Source organism: Leuresthes tenuis, unplaced genomic scaffold (genome assembly GCF_036924035.1).
Source record: "Leuresthes tenuis unplaced genomic scaffold, fLeuTen1.0.hap1 SCAF_2, whole genome shotgun sequence".
In the NCBI taxonomy this organism is placed as follows: domain Eukaryota; kingdom Metazoa; phylum Chordata; class Actinopteri; order Atheriniformes; family Atherinopsidae; genus Leuresthes; species Leuresthes tenuis.
The window spans coordinates 20,020,247-20,040,803 of record NW_027325356.1 but is presented as its reverse complement, the minus strand read 5'-3'; the positions used below and the strand labels follow the sequence as shown (position 1 = coordinate 20,040,803).

Sequence of the window (20,557 nt, the reverse complement as noted above, 5' to 3'; positions counted from 1 at the left end):
AAAGCATCAATGATTGGAGCAACAAAAGCACAAAACACCATTATAAAAATGCTGTGTTTTCGGAGCTAGATGTAAGCTATCAATACTTATTCTAATTCTATGGGAAAGTAAATGAAAGCCATGAATGCTGACTGCTCAACTGAGCCACAAAATGTAAGCTTGTGAAGCTGCATATATGACAAGAGATCAAGAATGAAAAGGTGTGAGAATAGTGTCATACACACATAAAGAGCCACAGGAACGTGGTCTGACCTGTATCTGATGAAGGGCATTTGCGAATGGTGAAGATGGAGCTAAGGTCCTCATCCTCCTCTGGCAGGCCCTTCTGTAGGCGCTGGAGCTTCCTGAGACTCTCACTGCGTTGGTGCTTCATGGAGCGCACATGCTGGATCAGGTTGAGCTTGGCCTTAGTCGAATAGTTACACAGCACGCAATGGTAGTAGCAGGCATCACCCTCCACTGCGTTTTCGTGCTGCTGCAGGTGCTGTGGGAGGAGGTAGGGAGTGAGATGGGACCAGAGAAAGAGAGAAAAAAAGAAGTTATCGTAGATGGCAGATAGCTGGCTAGGCACCACCGACTCACTTTCACTCACACAGTTGGCAAATGAACAAATCAATTCCCAATCACGGCCCTGTTGTTTAACATCCAGACCTCTTCCACTTCAGGACAACTGTTTGGACTGCACACTTGTCTGCGTGAGTGTCTGTATCAGTGGGCTAACAGGACAGGAGAGGCCAGGGAGGCACGCAAACCTCAGGGGCCCAAGGGTGGGCAGGAATCGCATCAGCCATCCTTCAGAAGCCGTGGGTCTGCTGCCTCACAGACGGAAGGAAGCATTGATCCCCTTCACTCAACAGAAGCTTCCCGTCTCTGAAAAGGAAACTCCAAACATCTGCCTGTTTCACGCATGGGATACTAAATATTGATCATGGTGAGTTAAATCCTTGCTCTCATAGAGAAAAAGAGGCAACACCAGCCTGTGGTGAGGCAGGAGGGGGACTGAGTGCATTCTGAGAGAAAATAGAACATTCCACAACAGGAGGACAACCTTCAGAGGACAGAAATCAGCATTAGTATTGACCCGTCAACTCCAGCGCTTCCTCCAAGACTCAACAGCATGCCTAGTCCAGGCTTTAGCCCACCCTCTGTAGTGTCACAGCATGCGTAACACCCTGTAGTGACACCATGCCACCACAACCTCTACTCACACCACCAACCTCCAGTCTAATTACCTCCTGCATGGCTCAATCAATCATGCAAGGCAAACACAATATGGCTGGGCCTGGTGTGAGCAACAGTTATTGACCATTATCCTAAAGCATCACACTGATACATGCATACAATAAAATCTCCACACTCGGTATGGCCACTTGCGCCCCGCTTGTCATTTGCTGCTCTTCTATCAAACTAAGGAGTCTCACTGTGTATTTATGTGGCTACAATCAATGTCAATCACCAAAAGTTTTCCTCTTTTCCCTCTAATCTTCTTGAACCCTTCATCTCATGTGGAGCATATTGAGAGAGCTAAATATTAGCCGCAGACTTTAGCATGTTACAAATACATACATACTGGATGAATGTGGATTTGTAAGAATACTAATTCAAAAAAATAAATGTATTATTTATTTACAAAAATAAAGAAAAACACTGGATACATTTAATGGTGAACTGACACAACAAAATGTTCAAATCAGGTGATTTGACCTGGTAGAAATGAAACTTGTAAGAATCATCAGCAGTGATGAAAGCTTGCAATTATACTACAAAAGACTGCTCAGTGTTTTTATGCTATTTTAAAATTTAAAAATACAATCCTCCGACTTTATGTACCTTGGACAACAGGCTTTCACTTATCAGATCAGAAAACTCAACCATTAAAAAGAATCTGAACTATCTTCTCCAGCAGTAGATGGCCTGTTTGGCTGGCTGAAGATATAAAAGAAATGGAAACATTACACGTTTAACCGCATTACATCTAAATCAGGTGTTGACAGCCTGGTGAAAAAAAGTCATAACAATATTATGCCTCCCTAAAATGCTCTTGTCCCTTTCTCCTAATGTTTAATTTTCTGGCAATATTCTAATATTGCCATGGGGTTTTCTGAGCTATTGTGTTTCATTCTCTTTGGTTTCACATTTCTCACTTCTACACCTAAAATGTGCATTAAGACACCGCTTCCAGGAAAAGGAATAGGAGATTTTTTTTTCCTCTTTGTGAGCCCCACAGCTCAGTGTAATAGAGTTATTAGGTGATTGTAAAAAGCTCTGTGTGCTCTCCTTTCTCGCCTCGTTTTAAGCCATCCATGATGTCATGAATAGGTGTTGCTGGATATTGTGGGGGCCCTCCTCCTTCCCCTCCTTTTCCGCTGTGCACGAATATTGCATCAGAACTAAGGTAGCGAGAAATCTGAGAGACAGATTCAGTTATAGATGACAGCAAATCAATCACGTAGCTTTTAGTCACAGCAGATGTCTTGAATTAAAAAAAGAGTTGTTGCCGCAAATGACTCAAGGCTCCAAAAATCTACAAGAAGACAAGTTTTAAAAAAATGACAGCACCTGACTGAAACTTCAAAGCCAGTCTCACGAGGTAGAAAAAAATCCTGAGAGTTTTATAGTTTCCCATAAAAAGCACTAGGTTTATATAGGAGTGAACTCGAGACTGCCTGCCCCAGAATCGACCATAATTTACTATAAACCTGACTGGCCAGGGAGATGTCCTCAGCAGGGCCAAGACCGGCCTGCACCAGTGCTTGCAGTTCTGTCTGCTATGTCAAAATGGTTACTCCTGTAAGCCAACACTTTCACCATCGCTGAAGTGGCCGTGACCCAAAGCAGTCAGGGGTATTTTGGAGTCAGTCAAAGAGGAAAGAGATCAAACTAATGAAGAGTGAGGTGGTCCCTGCTCACTTGGTATTACAGAGAAGAGACTAGGTAGTGGTGCACAAGGGAGCAGCATAGAGAACAACAACCCTCTGATCATCGCTCACACAAACTTTCTCTAACACTGAATCTCACTGGATTGCTTGAATTATCCATGTGAGAGATCCCTCAGATCACATCTAAAAGTGCAAACATAGATTGGACACAGTATTCTTGCAGGCCAGCTCCTTCTCTGGTTCTCACACAAGACACACAGACACACGCACTTTGAAAGTGAAACATAATAATGCATGAGACAGGGTTTGTGTCTGTTTCCTATGAACCTGCAATGAAGCCCCAAGTTGATAAATCACCTCCAACTGGAGTGCAGGAATTTGGCGGCTTAATGAAAAAGTCATGTTGGGCTAGAAGGAGTTGGTCTGCCTGGCTTTGGGGTCTCTAACCGCCCTATCAAGGCCCCAACAGGAGGGGAGCTATAAAGCATAAAGGGGGAAAGCTGACTGGGTCAGTGGCATGGTTTCAATACCACTGAACTATATGGGAATTTATAGCACTTTTATAGCAGAGTCGTCTAAGCAAGCTAATGTGATGTGAATGTGTTTGACTGCTTATTATGCAGTGATATGGTCAACAGCAAGAAAACGGTGCATCTGAAAACACTGTTTGTGTGGTATGATTTAACAGGTAGGTTCAAGTATATGGATTGTGGAAATCCAAGGGTTATGTCAGAGAGATGATATTTCTTAAGAATGCAAAGACACAGAAGCATAAAAAACAGTCCAGTCATGTGATATTAAATGGTCAAACTCTTCATGCTAAATTCTTATATTATTCTTATATATTATACATATATAAGATTATAAATAAAGACATGCTGACAAAAATCTACAATTCTGAGCTTTATTTTATACTGTGGTGGTTTTCAAAATTTAAAACTGCAGTCATGGTTTGTCAAGCCTCTCTCTTTAATGAAGGACCTCCTCACTTGCTGTGGAGGCTGAAGCGGTGCTCTGTGCTTTTTCAGGTAAAGAGGGGCAGGGGTGGTGTGGGCACCTCCCCATCTTCCCTCTCACAACACTGAACTGCACCTTGCCCTCTGAGTGGGCAAAACATGCCTGTATCAGTTTCACCACCCACCCAGAGTACTGCATACATCTGCATTTGCATCCACTTAAATGTAAAGTAAAAGAGCACCTTTAACACAAAACAGTGTGGCTGCTGTAAGAGTCCAGCTAACACAAGATGGAGGTGGGTATTACTGGAAGGGTAGAATGGAGAAAGAAAGCCGGTAATATCAAAGAATGGCTCCCAAAGGAGCTGTATAACACACTGCATGCCCGCCACAAAACATAGAAAAGTATAGACAAAAAGAACATCAGAAATGTACACAAACACACATTCACACACGCAGCCACATGCTATTATGATCATACCCTAATTTCCACCATTAAATTTGGCAGTGCTGTTAATACAAAATTAATGCATTAAAACAGATGACTATCTGTGAGCTAAATAGCTATCAATTCCAAGAGAGCTGCCAAATTCCCTCTGTGAGAGCTAGTGAGTATCTGCTTGGATATTGCTTTGTAATTGTCTCCCTGATTCTCAGCACTAAAAGCTCTTTCCTGTGTGTGCGCACACACTTGCGTGTACTTCATGGGAGGTGAACACAGTTTAGAAAACTGCAATTCACACCTGAAGCCATGCAATGCGCTGCAACAGGGCAGATCTATGAGAATATTATATCTTCTAAATCACAGAGAAAGGAGTCAGGTTTTGGCTTCCTGGCTTGTGAAGTGTTACAATCAGTCACACAGTACCTTTGTTACTCAACCTTAGTGAGGTCATGGCAGCAATTATAACCAATGAGGTAACCGTATTTCACTTTGGAGGAAGACAATGTAGTGTGCCTGTAGGGTTGAAAAACCCACTGTGGCCAGAGGCAGAAGAAATTACCCCTGTTTGGCTTACTGTGTGACAGCTGTGCCCATAATACTTGCATAGTGTTGAGTATCTTGTCCAAAAAAGAATATTCTAGAGAGTGGTTGCTCAATGACTATCCAATTGTAATGGTTATAAATACAACTGAAGTTAAATTTAAATGTAGATTATCATCATACTAAAGTTTAGTATTGGGGTTAGGGTCTACATAGAATTAAAATATTTCAAGACAATGACCCTTGTCTTCCCAGAAGCAGTATATTTGTTCATGTGGAGAGATTTGTTGGGAACTTGATTCTCATAAATCTGCACTCTGGGATTCCCCTGGAACATAAGCAGGTTATTTAGCAAAGCAAAGCAGAGTGGCTGAACTCAGTGAGTGCTTGCAGTTTTGACCTGTGATGATCTGTCTGCCAGCAGCACGAACAACAGCTCTAACCGCAGAGGCCCCACTGGGTGCCAAGTGTGGTAGCTGCTTTGAATTAGGCACTGCAAGTTACAACATGCCTAAAAGTTAGGCTGTGGCTTAAGGGGACTGTGTATTCCAGGCACAAACAGCGTACCTACCGCTTCCTGAACCTCATCCCCACCCGTGTCCTTTCTTCCCCTTTGCTCTTTAATCCTCTCAACCCCTCCACTGTTTCCTCTCCCTCCATCGCAAAGCCTAAAATGTGTTATGTTGCTTCCTTTATTGCCTTGCTGCATAAATGATCCATCACTACCGGTGAATAAAAACAGCTTGCATATTTGTCTCTGGGAAGGAAAGGAGAAACAAAATGGACCTCTGTGTCTTAAGGAGAGGTAGAGAGGTAAAGATGGATTGCTGTAGGTGTCCTTGGAGAGGATGACTTAACATTGGCCTATGAAACAAAGTAGCTTGGGAGGGGTTATGGAGACACTTAAAGACAATGCAGCCACTGGTGCTCCACACCCACCACTCTTACTTACTTTTACATTAAAAAAAAAGCAATAATTATTGAATTTCGTTTGAATGAGTAAGATGCTAGAAAGTAAACAATAGGAACATAATTGCAGATGGAAGGCAATCAATGCAGGCAGTCATTTGGGCCATGTTGATTGTGTAGGTTGCTGTGTGTGCTCTGTGTGCACAAATGTGCGCGCTTTTGTGCAGGCATTGCAAGTCTAAGGTGAGCCAAAGAGAGTGTGTGCTGTGACAAGGAGCTGAGTAATACACTCTCCCACATGCACGCTCAAAACAAGAGTTGGGTAATCCCTCCTTCAATAATGACCCAGGGCTCTAAACAATAGCTCTCAATCAGCTGATCAATGTGTCCATATAATTCATGTGCGACTCACTGTCTTTGAAAGGGGGAGGAGAAGAAGGATAAGCAAGCAGTCGGTTGAGAGATCAATGCCCTGTGTGGTGATAACGAGCCTGGGCCTATGCCCACAGGAGCCCCACACTGGCGTCCAGGGTCTCTCTCATTAAGAACATTTGGATAAGCATGGCTATACATGCATAATGTGCACTTCTAATCATAGCCAGATAAACACATTTCTGCCCTTTTTAATGAGCTGGGCCCTGCTTTTGTGACACACAGTGATGACTCCAAAACATAGGAAATGATGTCAGTCCCCAAACAAGAAAAGGAAAGAAAAGAAAAAAAAAGGAAAGCAAATCAACAGCAAGCTGTTGGCCTCCTCTTTCAGTAGCTAATTAACAGCTTAACCTCCTGGAGCTTTTATGAAAGCCATGCTGGGAGGAGCTTGCCAAAACTGCAGTACAATAAGTTTACCTGCAGGAGGCGAGAGCAGGGTGGAGCCATGGGGTACCCAAACAACTGTTATGGCCACTTGATGACATGTGTACTGGCTGGGTACCATCTGGAAAATGAATAGGGCAAGGCAATAGACCTGCCTTGGCCTCTCTCACTGTTACCCACGGTATAGTGTCAACATAACTCTCCATGTTGGACAGCAGTGACAATAACTACTTAACAAGGACTGTGGAGAAAGGTTTTTTTAAAACATTTTTCTTTTTTGTGAAGGCACACATGATCTTGTGATGTTCTGAGCATCAACAATAATTAATTCACCATTTTCATTTTACTGCCACAATTATGAAAATAACAACTCATGCCATTAGTGTGAAAAAGCATCTAGTTTTTGATTACAACAAGCCATCGACTGTGATTCGGCTGCAAGAAACAGATGATATGAAACCAGACTATGTATATCAATACAAGTAAAGTAAAACCCAGAAAACAACCAAGTGTCCTGGAAGAACCACATCGGTTCTGCACCCAAAGCACGGGCCTTACTCGTCAAAGCTCTGACAAGGTCTTTCTGTATTCTTCAAGAGCAAAGATGGCATCAAACAGAGTCCCCCAATCTGTAACTAACAATACCAGTGATGGTCAGTGATGTGTTAGAGGGATGAAAAGAAAGACAGTGCTGCATCCATGCCATTTACAAGAATCTCCTACACCTCACTGTCTCTCATTTGTCACTTGCCAGAAAGACAATGGCAGCAGGGCCTTGTGGATGTGAGGAGCAGAAAGCTTGTTATATGGAGACGACGGATGAAAAAGAGTTTGGAGACGGAGGGGAATGAGCCCTGTAAGTATGAGTAAGTGAGATGGTGAGTCGTGGGATGGGAGGGTGTTGGATTAAGATACAAGCAAACACCACTTCTAATGATTAATGCAGTCAGTGAGAATTAAATTCAGAGCAGGAACATTACCCAAACACAATTAGTCCTCGAGAACAAACATCTCGCTCTGCAGTGAATGCAGATCCACAGTCGTATCATTCTGAGGGAGTAGCCAACTGAAATCATGGACTGCAGTGGTACAACTGGACACTTCTGACTCAGTCATCCAGAGTGTCGCAATTATAGATTGATGTCTGACCTTGTTGGCTACTGTGACCAAAAATAAGTCTTCCATCCAATCCAACAGCAGTAGGCGTGAACACAAGCCATGTTTGCTGAACTACAGGTGTTTCATATGTTTCCTCTCATGTCTTTTGTCATTAGCTGATCTCCTGTTCCACCTTTACACTGACATAAGAGCACAGAGGAGACACAGAATCCAGCCTCCTCAGGCTTGTATTATCTCGCTCTCACCCCTGGCGTTCTCAGTTTGGTAGTGTAAATATTTCATTAACACATAATTGGTTGCAGCTTCAGGCTATGCAATAAGGCTGTGATAGCTATTACACTGTATTTTTTCTGACTATCATGTATCCTTTTTTTATGTAAAATTCATAGAAATGTGTTTTGGGGAAAGGGTGTTTGAGATCTCATAAGGGGAAATGTTTAGTTTTTCATGCACTGCCCTCACACAGCCTCGCTAGAGACACCAGCTAATTAAGAACAGTGATGATGTGCTCAGCCAGTGTCAATATTTAACCCAGTCTTATGCAGCTATCTTTATTAGCAGCACTGTGCTGACAAAAGGAGCAATGTGGCCTTTGAGAGGTCCTCTTCTTAAAATGAAAATTAATGAGTGGGGTTGAGTGCAGGTGAATACACATAATAGGCCTATATGTGGGCTTATTTGGATGGAACATGGAGTGCCTTGCTGAAGTGAAACTGCTGCTGTGGGTTCTTCAAGCAGTTTATACACCGAACACAACTCTTTTATAACTAGCATCTGAAAAGCTGCAACTTAAATGAGTGAAACACTGATATTTCACTTGAGGTGTAAGCTATAAACTAGCAATCCCAAAAAAGCATAACCATTACTTTCATAAATTGGACAACAGAAAAACAGTTAGTACACACATTCTAAACTCTCCTTTCCATTCTTCAGTGAGAAGTATCTCAGCTATTTCATCTCTGAATTAGAAGCATATAGTTAGAACACAGAGATGTAGTTTTTTACCAATGCCCATGAGGAGGTTTTGCACTCTGTGCTGAAAAATGGTACTCTGTGCAGTGCCCACCCCCTTCCTACGAGCAAACCAGCACTATCAGTAAAACATATGGCCTTGCTAACACAGATTTCTATACAGGGTCACCTTTGTGTCTGCTCATTAGACAAAAAAAAAAGAAAAAAAAAAGACATAACTGCACTTTACATAAAAACATACAAAAGTGCTCATTGATCAGGTCGATCAATTAAGGATCAATAACCTAAACCCTCATCATTCCCAGCGCAGCCTAATTGCTCCTGAGATATAGCTATCATAACTAAAAATCAAACAAAGAGCAGACTAATTGGAAGAGGCCTATTGCTTTGGTCATGCTGGCAAAAAAGCTTTATAAGCCCCAGAAAGACTCAATGATGAACGGTCACTGGAGTTTCCCAAAATAACTTCTCATGCCATTAGCCAGTGTCGTCGTGGAGGTCATTGCGCTGGCTTCAGAGACATGAAATACAGGACATAACAAGCTACCACAAGAGCTATGCATCCCGTTCTGTGAAACTTATTAAGTTATAAAATCACATTCATCCTCGAATTTAGGGCTAAACTTGATTCAGATGTGTTTTGGAGAAATATCTGATAGAAACTTTCATTCTGAGCCAGTCATTTGCCACTCCGACAGCAGGGCACTTCGAGATGTTTAGAAAGTGGATAAAGCAAGGACGCATGGCTGATAAAACAGGCATTTTACAGACTGGCATCACAGCCAAGCTGCGCTCACTTACTACACCATATACACTCAATCGTGCAAAAAATTTAAAACTATACTTCAAAGACTACCACTTTTCCCCTGTCTGTTTATTGATTAGGGAGAGCTCTTGTTCAGTAATTGTGCAGTAAATCAAGCATGGTGAGCACTAATCTCAACCCTGGGAGGAAAGTGTTAAAGGTAAAATCTGCTGAAAACTGCATAATTATGGCTCTGCGTTCAGCCAGGAGAGAGAATATACTCCTCCCTTTCACATGTCTCGCTTACTGCCTGCCTGCACAACCAGAGGCAGCCGGGAGAGGGGTTGGCAGAGGAGCAACGGGAAGTGTATACAGTTTCTAACCACCTCTCTCTCCCTCGCTTACTCTTTCAATCCTTCTCCCTTTCAATGCATTCCCAACCAAAGCGCCGGGGGCGCCATGCTTGTAAAGAAACCACAGCCTTTTGAGTGCCTCTTGTATTTACAAACGGAGGCATGTTGGAATCAAAGGCATTACCACATGACATAACACATTAAACAGCTGGCAGATTGAGAATTTATATACTGAATAGATAGTGAGTGGGGTAAACAGCAGCAGTGCCCTTTTTGGATATGTTTAGCTAGCTATACGTGGTATGAGAGCCAAACTTACCTAAACCAGAGCACAATAAAGGAGTCAACTGCAGCAGCTCCCTCCTTTCCCTTGCTTTGTCTCCCCTCTTAACACAGAGCTCAGGCTATACTCCAGGTGGAGACAGCTATCACTTTCCCATCAACTTCCTGTTCCTCTGGTCTCTCCGCCCCTCTTTTCTCTCCGCTCTCTCACTCCCAGCTGCTTAACTTTCTTTCTGTGCCATTTTTGAAGTAATACAAAGCAGTGTCTCTTCCCCCATCTTCAGAAATACTTAACTCTGGGGTTAGAAGTTTTTTTTTTTCCACTCCTCATGCCTCTGTCTCTTATCCTCCTCCCCGAACAGTTTCCCCTAGTTGCTGTTCTGCTTAATCTCACCTCAGTTTTTATTTCACCGTCATCAGCAGGGATCTAAAAATAAATGATAAATGGAATATGATATTTTAAAGTCTTATCTCTTATCTGTTCTTACAGGGGAATAATAAGGTAGTTAATCCTGCAGATCCTACTAAAATTGATTAATCATCACATGCGGACAATCAAATAAATGATTAATATTCCCCAGTGCTGTGGTCGGACAGTTGCCCCTGAAACCATCAGTAATAATTCAGTAACCCTTCCCAGACCACAGGCTGCAGCTAGTCAGCCTCACTCAGCATCAGCCCTCTGATGTTCAGCAGGACTTTGAACTCCCCGCATAGAAGCTCAGACACACTAGGGGTAAAACTATCTGCAGTCTACTCTCTCAAAAGCCCTCCTACAATGCCTCCCTACCTGATCAGAATCTTCCACTATATACAGTGTGTATATATAAGAAGATAGCCTGCATTTAGGACAGAATGTACTTTATTTAACAGCTGTTAAAACAGACGCACACTCTTAGTGTGTTGCAACAGAAACTAATACAGTTTATCTGGTTTCTCAACAAGCTATACACAGAAAAAGTCATATGAAACCGTGTAGGAGCATTTAAAAAAAGAAAATCAGTGAAGAAATATGCCTACCTGAGATGGTGTGTTACGTAAGCAATAGCAGAAGTGCCTAAAAGCTAATGCCGCTGAGTTCCCATTGCAGCAGAACCAGATATTTTCAGGAGCAGACAGACTAACGTACTGACTGAGAGACAGGCTGTTTAGCAGCAATTCTCCCAGGTCTCTCCATACTGAGCAGCTCCTATACTGCTGGTGGACAAAGAGGGGAATCTGCATTGAAAAAGGCCCTCTTTTCTATCTCATTACCCACGCTATTCTCCCTCCCACAGAGGTCAGTGGACCACCATCTTCATGACAGTCTTCTGCATCTGCCAGTCATGAGAGTTATTAATCACAGAGAGGGCTGCAGGCCAGAAAAGAGCACCTTCTGTTATCTTACATTTTCACTAGTCCAAGACTGAAAGATGGGGGTTCCGGGCTAAGATGGGATGCATATGAATATATGATTGAGGGGTTGGAAGATGAGCTGCATGTCTCAGCTTGTGCTTGTATACATGAAGTTATGGAAAGTCTGCTCTTTACCATAGCAAAGACTCACACTATGTTTATACCATACGTGCACATACTGCCTCAGCCCCACCCTAATCCCTCCTTTCTGTCTTACAAGACACTTGGCTGTTGTGCTGCATCTGACCAGCTGGTTGCCTGAATCAGCACATGCAGCTGTCTACTGTGACGAAGGCTACTTTAGCATGTCCAGGACACTGTGACTCTTCACCGCATTGCTATGTTTTAATATGGCTGCCTAGCATTACTACAGCCATTTAAAATCCATCTAGGAGGCGTGGGACCTAAGGTGGGGGTTTATACATGGGTAGGATCAGGTTGACTTTTAGCTAGAATACTTACTGATGGCCTTTCACTTGTATTTGAGATATTGGCGGGTAAACTAGTCTCTCAAGTAGGTGAAGGTTGAGCCCTTAAGAGTGAGTGGCCGTTCAGTTTTTGCCAATGTACCTCGTGATATATAGTTTTATCTTTAACAGCCACGACCACAGTGTGTTGGGTAGTGTGTGAAAAAAAAAACCCCGGTTTTATTTATAAGCGTTACAGTTCACTTTGATCTCTTCTCTTGCTCTTATGTTTATAAATCAGCCAGACAAATATTTATGAGCAGAAGGACGAAAATGGCTGGTCTGGTTTGTATCGCTGCCCTCTTTCTCTCCCTCCCCCTGTGGCTGATGTGTGGATGAGGCCACCGCAGACGCAGAGCGACCATATAGGCCCCAGGCCACATCCATCATATCTGTTCTGTCTCTGACTATTGTGTGGCCTCAGAGAGGGCTGACCTAACAAAAACCAAGCGACAGAAAAGATTGGACATTCACAACAAATTAAAGAGACAATTATAAAGAACAACAAATATTATTACGATGGCTTCACCTGTGAAAAATTATGAATAACATTTGAACTGGTACATGATAAGTCAAAACTGGGTATGTGAAAGTGTGTGACATGTGAGAACACACATTTGTGCCCTTAACTAATGCATTACTAGTTCATCAGTAACAAAGCTCGATAAATTAATACAGCCATGTTCAATACATACACCCTCTGCCTATCTTTTAGCTCACCTATCTGTTTCTGCCAACAACACACACAATGGAACAGGCCCCGAGCTTCTGGATCTATACACTTTAATTGCTCCCCCCTGCCCTGACCTCTGATCCAGATCACTCTGATATACAGCGTCTCTATTAAATTGGGAAGTAGGAAAATATTCTTCTAATGACCCTCAGTTCTGGCGACAGGAGTGAAAATAGAAGAGAAAGAAGAAAAAAAAAAATCAATCTTCTTCCTTCCTTTTTGCCCTTCACCGACTCTATTAGTTCCCTTTTTATCTAAAGGTTGACTCCAAAAATGTGGAAGGAGATCGAGCAGAATGAAGTGTCTGCTCTCAATCTGACAGGGAAATGGACTTTCCTGAAATGCATTTCAGTAATGATGAGAGTACAAACCTATGGTCAGAAAGAAATATCTTTTGCACTGCATCTCGACTGTCCTTCAAAGTAAGCATCGGGCTTAGCGATCCAATATTTTTTAAAAAAAGGACAGACAGCCTTTATCTAAACTGTGCAGAATGTTGATCCTGCAATCTAGACTTCAGAAGATTACGGAGATAGCACGTTTAAGCAGAAAAGGGACAAACATGACCAAATGTTACCACTACAAGGCTGTGTGCATTGCATCTATCTGTGCATGTGTCCACTGTACAGTAAAAGCTGATGTGCGTGTGTGTCTGTGGGCAGGGGTGGGTGGGGGTAGAGAGAGGTTGGTAGTGGTGCACTGGCTTGTCGATCGATGCAGTGATTGGCAGTTAATGGCTTTTCCTGTTCTGCCTTGGTAACCCTGGCCTGATGGCTGTTGCGTCTGATCAGGGATGGCAGATGGTGTTTGATTTTTGTATATAAACCTCTGACTTTGTGGAGATGGCTTCATCATGTTTAATGATTTAAAAGTTAAGTTGAATACTGGGAATACTCCAATGCTGGATCTCTCATTTAAAAAGCCCTAACCTCCCTTCCAGATGGAAGAGCTGATCTCTCTTAACTGCACGCACCACTCGTGGTTAGTATTCTGCTTTAAGCCACTCTCCCTACGATGGTAAATTATTACAATAGAATTCACAACACATATGCTTTTCTCCATTCTCTGTTATCCAGACATTTCAGTCACAGGCCTCATTTATGACATACATCCCCACAGGCTGCTCAGTTGCAAACTCCTGACCTGATGTGATGACTCAAAGAGTCAAAAATCCCCAAAGATCAAAGATAATCCTAAATACCAAAAGCTCTATTACCAAATTATTCCAGACCTTTTCACCCAACCAGTAAGTAATGACAGCACAGACTAGAAACTGAGCCTACAAAAAAGGCTGTAAATGGAGGAAAATTGAATGATAAGCTCCATTTGATGTGTAAGAGAAGATGGTAAGAGACTACAAACAGCAGGTCCTCAAATCTCTGATTTTTTACAGTAATTTCATGTTCTGATAGGTTTGCCTTTATGGTGCTACTCTCTTAACCAGTTTCAACTGTTAAGGAATAAGTCTGCAAGTAAGTCTATTTAATATCCCATAACTCCAGGCATCTTGATATTTCATCTCCCTACAAGATTTAAGAAATGAAAAATGAAACTTTCTGGATTATCTCTCAAGAATACAAAGACTAAAATAAATGGCTAATGCATCTAAAAACTGTTTGGCTCTGTGTGACAGAGTCCTCACATGTCACACTGGGACTTAGAAGTGCAAAATTAATACACCCTCACCCCTGAAACATCAACAAATAATAAAATACTTTGCTTTACAGAACTCATTAAGATGCTCTCTCCTCCACACCTCTCAGCATGCAAATTAAAATCCTGATCATTTGAATAATCGTTTGCATTCCAGATCTCACAATTTCATGTCCAAACTTTTACGGCTCCCAGAGTTCTCATTTTAACTGTAGCTGCACTGCCAGTGCTTACAGTTCCAATTATTTTAACATGACTATTCCAACCTAACAAGCGTAAATTAAGGAAATTCCTATCTTGTGACAGAGATAGGGCTTCTCAAGGAAGGATCCAAGTTTAAATTATTCAGCAGGTTTTAATTTTAGGGATACTTTTGATTGAATGTGGTGACATTATGAAATAAAGAATGTGTGGGGATGGCAGTGAGGGATGATAGTATGTGATCTGGGAGTGAGTCTGAGAGTTCAGTGGCTATGGAGACTTCCTCTACAGTCTGCAGCTCTGAGATCTCGTTGGAAAGAGGCCTCCGTAAATCAACATGAGAATGAGAGGGACTTCATGAAACGCAAATGTGTGAGATTGCTTATTTTGAACAAAAGCCTCTACTTCCGTCCCCTGCTTTCACTAGCTTTAGCTAGAAAAAGACCATCTTCAGAGTGAATTACCACGTAAATTAAACAGTGTAAGGTGAAGGTGAGTAAGGAAGAGAGGTGATATGTTGAGGTGGGGCCTACAGGCACTATGTCTATTCTGGGCATCAGTGTGTCAAGAAGGAATGTTAGGGTCATAAAATATCGGTGTCCTTGAGAAGCTGAAAAGCATTCTCGTTCCGTATTTTTAAAGCTGCCTTTCACTCACTATCACTTTCTCTGACACATAGCCCTTCTCTCATAATACGGCAATAGGTTTTAAGTACAAAACAAGTGTACAAAATGGAATCTGTATCATAGATCATATTTGGGGACATTCCTTGAATCAAAATGGGATGTTCTTCTAATGTTCTTCTTCGGTGGAGCTCAGCCACAGTCTTGGTTCCAAAATAATGCCTTTGTCTCCACCACACACTCTTCCCTTCCCACTATTCCCCTTACATCACTACATTGTAATTTCCATATAATAATTCTATTCTGTTCTCTACCACTTCTTCTGTTTTCATACTTCCAATTCATCCATTTTTTTTTTTTGTACTCAAGAATAAAAGGCGTAATGAGAAAACAAGGTGCAAAAACGATCTTTCCAGAGCTCCTAATAAAAACCGCATGACACCCTGGGTTGCACCGCTTAATTACAAAAGGATGAAATCTTTTCTTCTACATCTGGAGAAAACATTGTCTGCATAACACAGGGAGATTTACAGCTCCCAGTTCTGGACTCCAGCACACAGCAATTAGGCAAAACATGGATGGACAACCAGAGCCATGAAATTCAGGAAGAGATGGCGATTCTATCTTGACACAAGAGGACCCACACTTTCAAATAAAAATTCTTGACTCGGACAACTGGTGGATGGTTAACGTTTTTCTTTTTTTTTTTCCACTCAAGCTTTGCAAGTGGTCACAGAGAGGTGAAGAGGACTCTCCACTGCATGAAGTAACTTTTTATGCTACATCATTTATTCAAATGAGACTATCTTAAAGTGCTTATGGACATCAGCACATCTCTGACCTATCATTTATGACAAACTGCCAGGGAAATTCAGGAAAGAATTAGAGAAACGTCTGCAATCCAACAGTCATCAATTAATCAAAAACTGGAAAGAACACAGCTGCAGATCTGTTAAGATGAGGAAAAAATCAAGTTGAAAACAGAATCAGAGCGTGGCTGTGTTCAGAAGTCATAGACCAAACCCAAAAATGCACATCTATCACATCACATCTAAACCACATCCCAGATTCACATTCAGTTTAAATAAATGTATAACAAAATATATAATACATCTTTTAATATTGCATCTACTTACTGAAACATCTTTTTCGGACATGCAGGTGGAACATTACAAGGGCAGGGAAATGTTACAACAACCAGGGGAACATATCCATCCTTGTTTAAAATTTATCTGTCCCATAACTCTACCCCACAGGCCAAATCCAAAGAGAATGGGTCCCCGTGTGCTCATCCTGGCAGCCAAAACCCCGGACCTTCTCCTCATCCGTCTCCTCAAACTACCTTACTTTCATGTAAAGCTCCAATGAACACAGACCTCAGAAGTGAGTAGTTTTGCGGCCTTGACCACTCAGAGGCCATTAATCTGGTGGCTAAGCCACTGATGTATTGATGGCACAAAGCCTGTAAGCTTGCCTGCCTCCCTTTCTCCATCCCTGCAGCTTAGGAGTTGTATAGATTCACAGAAGCCTCAACCTGGCCTCATCAGGGCAGCATTTACCTGCCAATGGCAACAGTTACCCTCTCAGGTGTGGTGGACACAGCCTGTCAGATGAGAAGGTCCTCACACAAGCTATGATAACCACATGATGTGTTTGCATGCTCTCAACATACACACATTACATGTATATGAGCAAGCAGGCATCTGAAGTTGCTGCTGCAAAGTTACCTCACTGCCAGTTTACATTAAGGTGAACCGTGTGTGGACCAAGAACTAACAGTAACAAGAACAACAAAAACAGTATGCAAACGTCAGCATTGCTGAAGATTGACTTTTGAATAATAAAAAGATCTTTAACAGTCCCATTAATCTGGGGATTCACAGCAATTTACTTATTTTGAAAAGATAGTCAGGTTACATGGCAATTGCTATGTAATCAGGTTACAGAGAAAAAGCTCAGGGATAATTAAGAGTCTGTTGATTGCGTGGAGTTCTACAGAGGTCTTTTTAAAGACATAATGGACAGCATCTTCCTGGCATCGTTGCAGTGGTGGTTTTAGGGTAGTGGAAAAATAAATGACTGATACTCCATGTACACAATATCATCTTTACTAGACCCAGAAATGCAAAGCCTGCATAACACATTAGAAAGAGAGGCCCTCCGGTTGGTGTAGAAAGAAGTTTCTCCAAGATGCAATTGACCCCTCAGTAATGTCAAAAAACTCCTAAAAGGAAAGAACTTAATTTCACTGTTTGTCATTATAACAAAACTGAAGCCTGGAAAACATTATGGGCTTTCTTTTTTGGGAGGCAGACCTGCTGTTTCAACAAGAGAATCAACAGGATGAAAATAACGTTAAGAGGCACTGTGCTGTTCAGTGAGGAGCAAGAAATTTCTGACAAGACTAAACGCAGGTATTTAGAGGCTGTGGCATGAATACACAACATTTAGCTGAGAAAAATGTTACTTTTCCAGCATGGTGGAGTTAAAGAGATTTGCTCTGTTGATGGCTTCTTTTTTTTTTTTCTTTAAGGCAAAAAGGGGGAAGAGAATGGGTAAGAGAAGGGGAAAAATGGCTAGGTAACACTGAGATATGGATACGTGAAATAATAAAAAGATTTTGTCGAAAAGAAAAAAAGAAATCTGGTGGGAGGTACAAACTGCATATCTGCATCATACATCATTGCCTATAGTGATAACACTGCCCACACAAAGTGGAGCTTATCTCCGCCTTGAACTCCGATAAACCCAGTCACAAAAACTGGTATAACCTTGCTTCCCATTCTTTTCCTGCCTTAAACACCAATCTGCCTTTTTGTGCCGATCAGGCTGGAGATAACAGGATCACCAGCTTTCTTGCACATTAGAAGGAATGTGCTCTGTTGCACTTGTCCAAAAATAATCAAACAGACAAAATCTTCAACACAACACAATGGCTGAGGATTTCACCGTCGCACTTCACAATGCAACACATCGCGACATCTCTTTCCTTTCTCTGATCATCTCATGAAACACAGAGACTGAATCTTTATCTCTACCTTACACCCTTAGGCCGAGGACACGGAACCTAGTATGTAATGCAAGGAGCTCTTTAAACACTCGCCACTAAAAAAGAATGGCAACTGAGTAAATATCAGACTCCCCTGTCTAAACAGCTTTTTGCTTCTCCTCTTTCGCTTTCATTTGCTGTCACTTCGTTAGTCCCAGCAACACTCACAGTTAGGCCTTTGCATGTACAATCAACACTAGCAGCAGCAACAGCTGTGCCACGGGTCAAAGCCCGACCCCTTTGCTGGCTTTCTTGAGGGGTGGGAGCTCGAAGCTGTGAAATTCTTGCACACTGCCAAACACTAGTAGCCCTCCTTTACTTGCCTGACAGCTGCTCTCTCCAATCCACCCTTATCTTAAGGTGTACACCACTCTTTCCTTGTTCCACCCACCACAGACTAACTGAGATTTGTTAGAGGCAGGATGCAAAAGTTCAAAATCCTGCAGGTGACCACTGACACGAAGAGTTCAGTAACAAAACAGTGATGACTGAGGAGGTGTTAAAGGGATACACATTAGAATCCAACTAAATTTCTCTTCCATTCTTTGAGATAGCAAAATGATTCATTTCATGAGCCCTGTGGAATTTACATGACTGCTGTAAAGAGTGTATGCATGTCAGTCTGCTTGCATGCATTCACACACTTGTGCATGTGAAAGGAGAGAATGGGCTGTATCCCAGGATGTACAGCTCGCGCTTTATTAGAGCGGTACTACCAGTAAATCAGAGCTCAGCTCTTCCTGGAACTGCTGCAACCTTTCCCACTGAGCACTATTACTGAACAATCATAGGCTAGCCATGATAATTAGCAGAACATCTATCCGTCCAACCCCCCCCAACAACCCCTTCTCTTGTCTGTCTCTCTATCCTCTTTCTACCCCTCCTCCTCTTGAAAATGTCTGATGCGTGAGTGGTTAGCCCCCACTAGATATCACTTTGAAGACATCTCACATTACCTGCTGTAATTTTTACTTCGATGGTGGACTGAGTGACAACTTTGGCATGTTCGTTTCCACACTGTAAGGCCACAAAGACAATATGAAGCAGAAAAGTTTAGGTGCTTGAGAAAGGAGTTAACAAAGAACATACCAAACCAGTCAAAGTAGCAATAATGCCAAATAATGCCACAAATCTTGTTGATAATGAGCCATACTGTCAACTTGTCAGAGTCAGCACCTCCTGCATGAGTCCAAAATACACCTCTGCTTTATTTGATTGCAAGCAGACTGGAATATAACCATAACTTATTTGTGGTTGCTTTCCAACCACATTCAACTTTTATAGTCTAAAAGAATTGGAGACAATCCTGGTATTTTTTATCATTTATGGAGAGAGGAATTCATTACCTGCATTCCAGAGTCTGAGAAGCCAGCACTTCTGCTGAATAAGATCATAAGTTAAACACCTTAATGCCTTTCGTGTAACCACTAATCCTTTCATTTTCATTACAGCCTCTTTTATGTTTCTGTGTGATTATTTGCTCTTTGCATAGGATAGACATTTTCTTTCACTGGTTCTTTAAGACTGCACTGAGGGGTAAAATAAGAGCAGTCACTCTTTCCACGCTATACACATGTTTTTGTTCGGTAATGAGCAGAACATATAATCAAAAGCCCTGCTCTTTAAGCGTAAAGAACAGACAGTGGATGTGTCTGGATGTGTATGGCAGAAAAAGGAAGGAGAATTTTTTAAAAGTTGGCTGCGCTCAATAGAACAGGACCAGGACAGAGGAAAGGATGTCAGGACTTTCTCGTTTAAAGATTACCCATTTGATAGTGACGGCACTTTCTCCCCGTCTTTCCATGGCCAAGCGGCATCTGGAGTGGATTTTGTGCTAGCAGACACCGAGGAACATGATTACATTCGGCTAACTGCGCTCTAAACTGATTATGCATGTGCCAAGCTAATGGACTACATTTGCAAGAGGAAAAATAACATCCAATCAATCTCAATTACCGCCGATTGCACCGGCCCCCGAGACAAGGAAGGTAGCCAGCAAACCCCCCCACCCCAACACTACCACCAATGCTCCTCCCCCTTCGCCCCAACCCTTGACTGGAAGCTGAGGCCTGTGGCTTGGTTTGGTTTGGCCCCACCCATTCCATCTAGTAAGAGCAACTCAGGGTCCAGACCTGGATTAGCCTCCCACGTCCACACCCTGAGACTTGCTGCTAGAGGTATTAACAACTCCTCCATAGAAATGCAGTATTATGTAATGTAAGTGGCAAGTAGTAAATTGTTTTTATTCTAGATCAGTCTCAGATCAGAACTCCATATTCTAAAAAAAAAAATACTACACAAACCAAAAGGGTTAACTGCACTGCCACAGAGTCCATCTGATTGTGTTCGGGGCCGACCCTTCTAGGAGCAGATGGACACCCATCGTGCTGTCATCAGAGTCACAAAAATCCCCATGG

General features: G+C 42.2%; 1 protein-coding gene across 1 annotated transcript in view; it reads right to left on the bottom strand.

The window, feature by feature from the left end:
• Nucleotides 1-20,557, bottom strand: part of zfhx3b (zinc finger homeobox 3b) — a 130,352-nt gene that overhangs the window by 56,331 nt on the left and 53,464 nt on the right. The window contains exon 5 of the mRNA XM_072380567.1: nucleotides 253-484. Within this exon, the coding sequence (XP_072236668.1) occupies nucleotides 253-484 (232 nt within the window). The remainder of the gene's footprint in view (nucleotides 1-252; nucleotides 485-20,557) is intronic.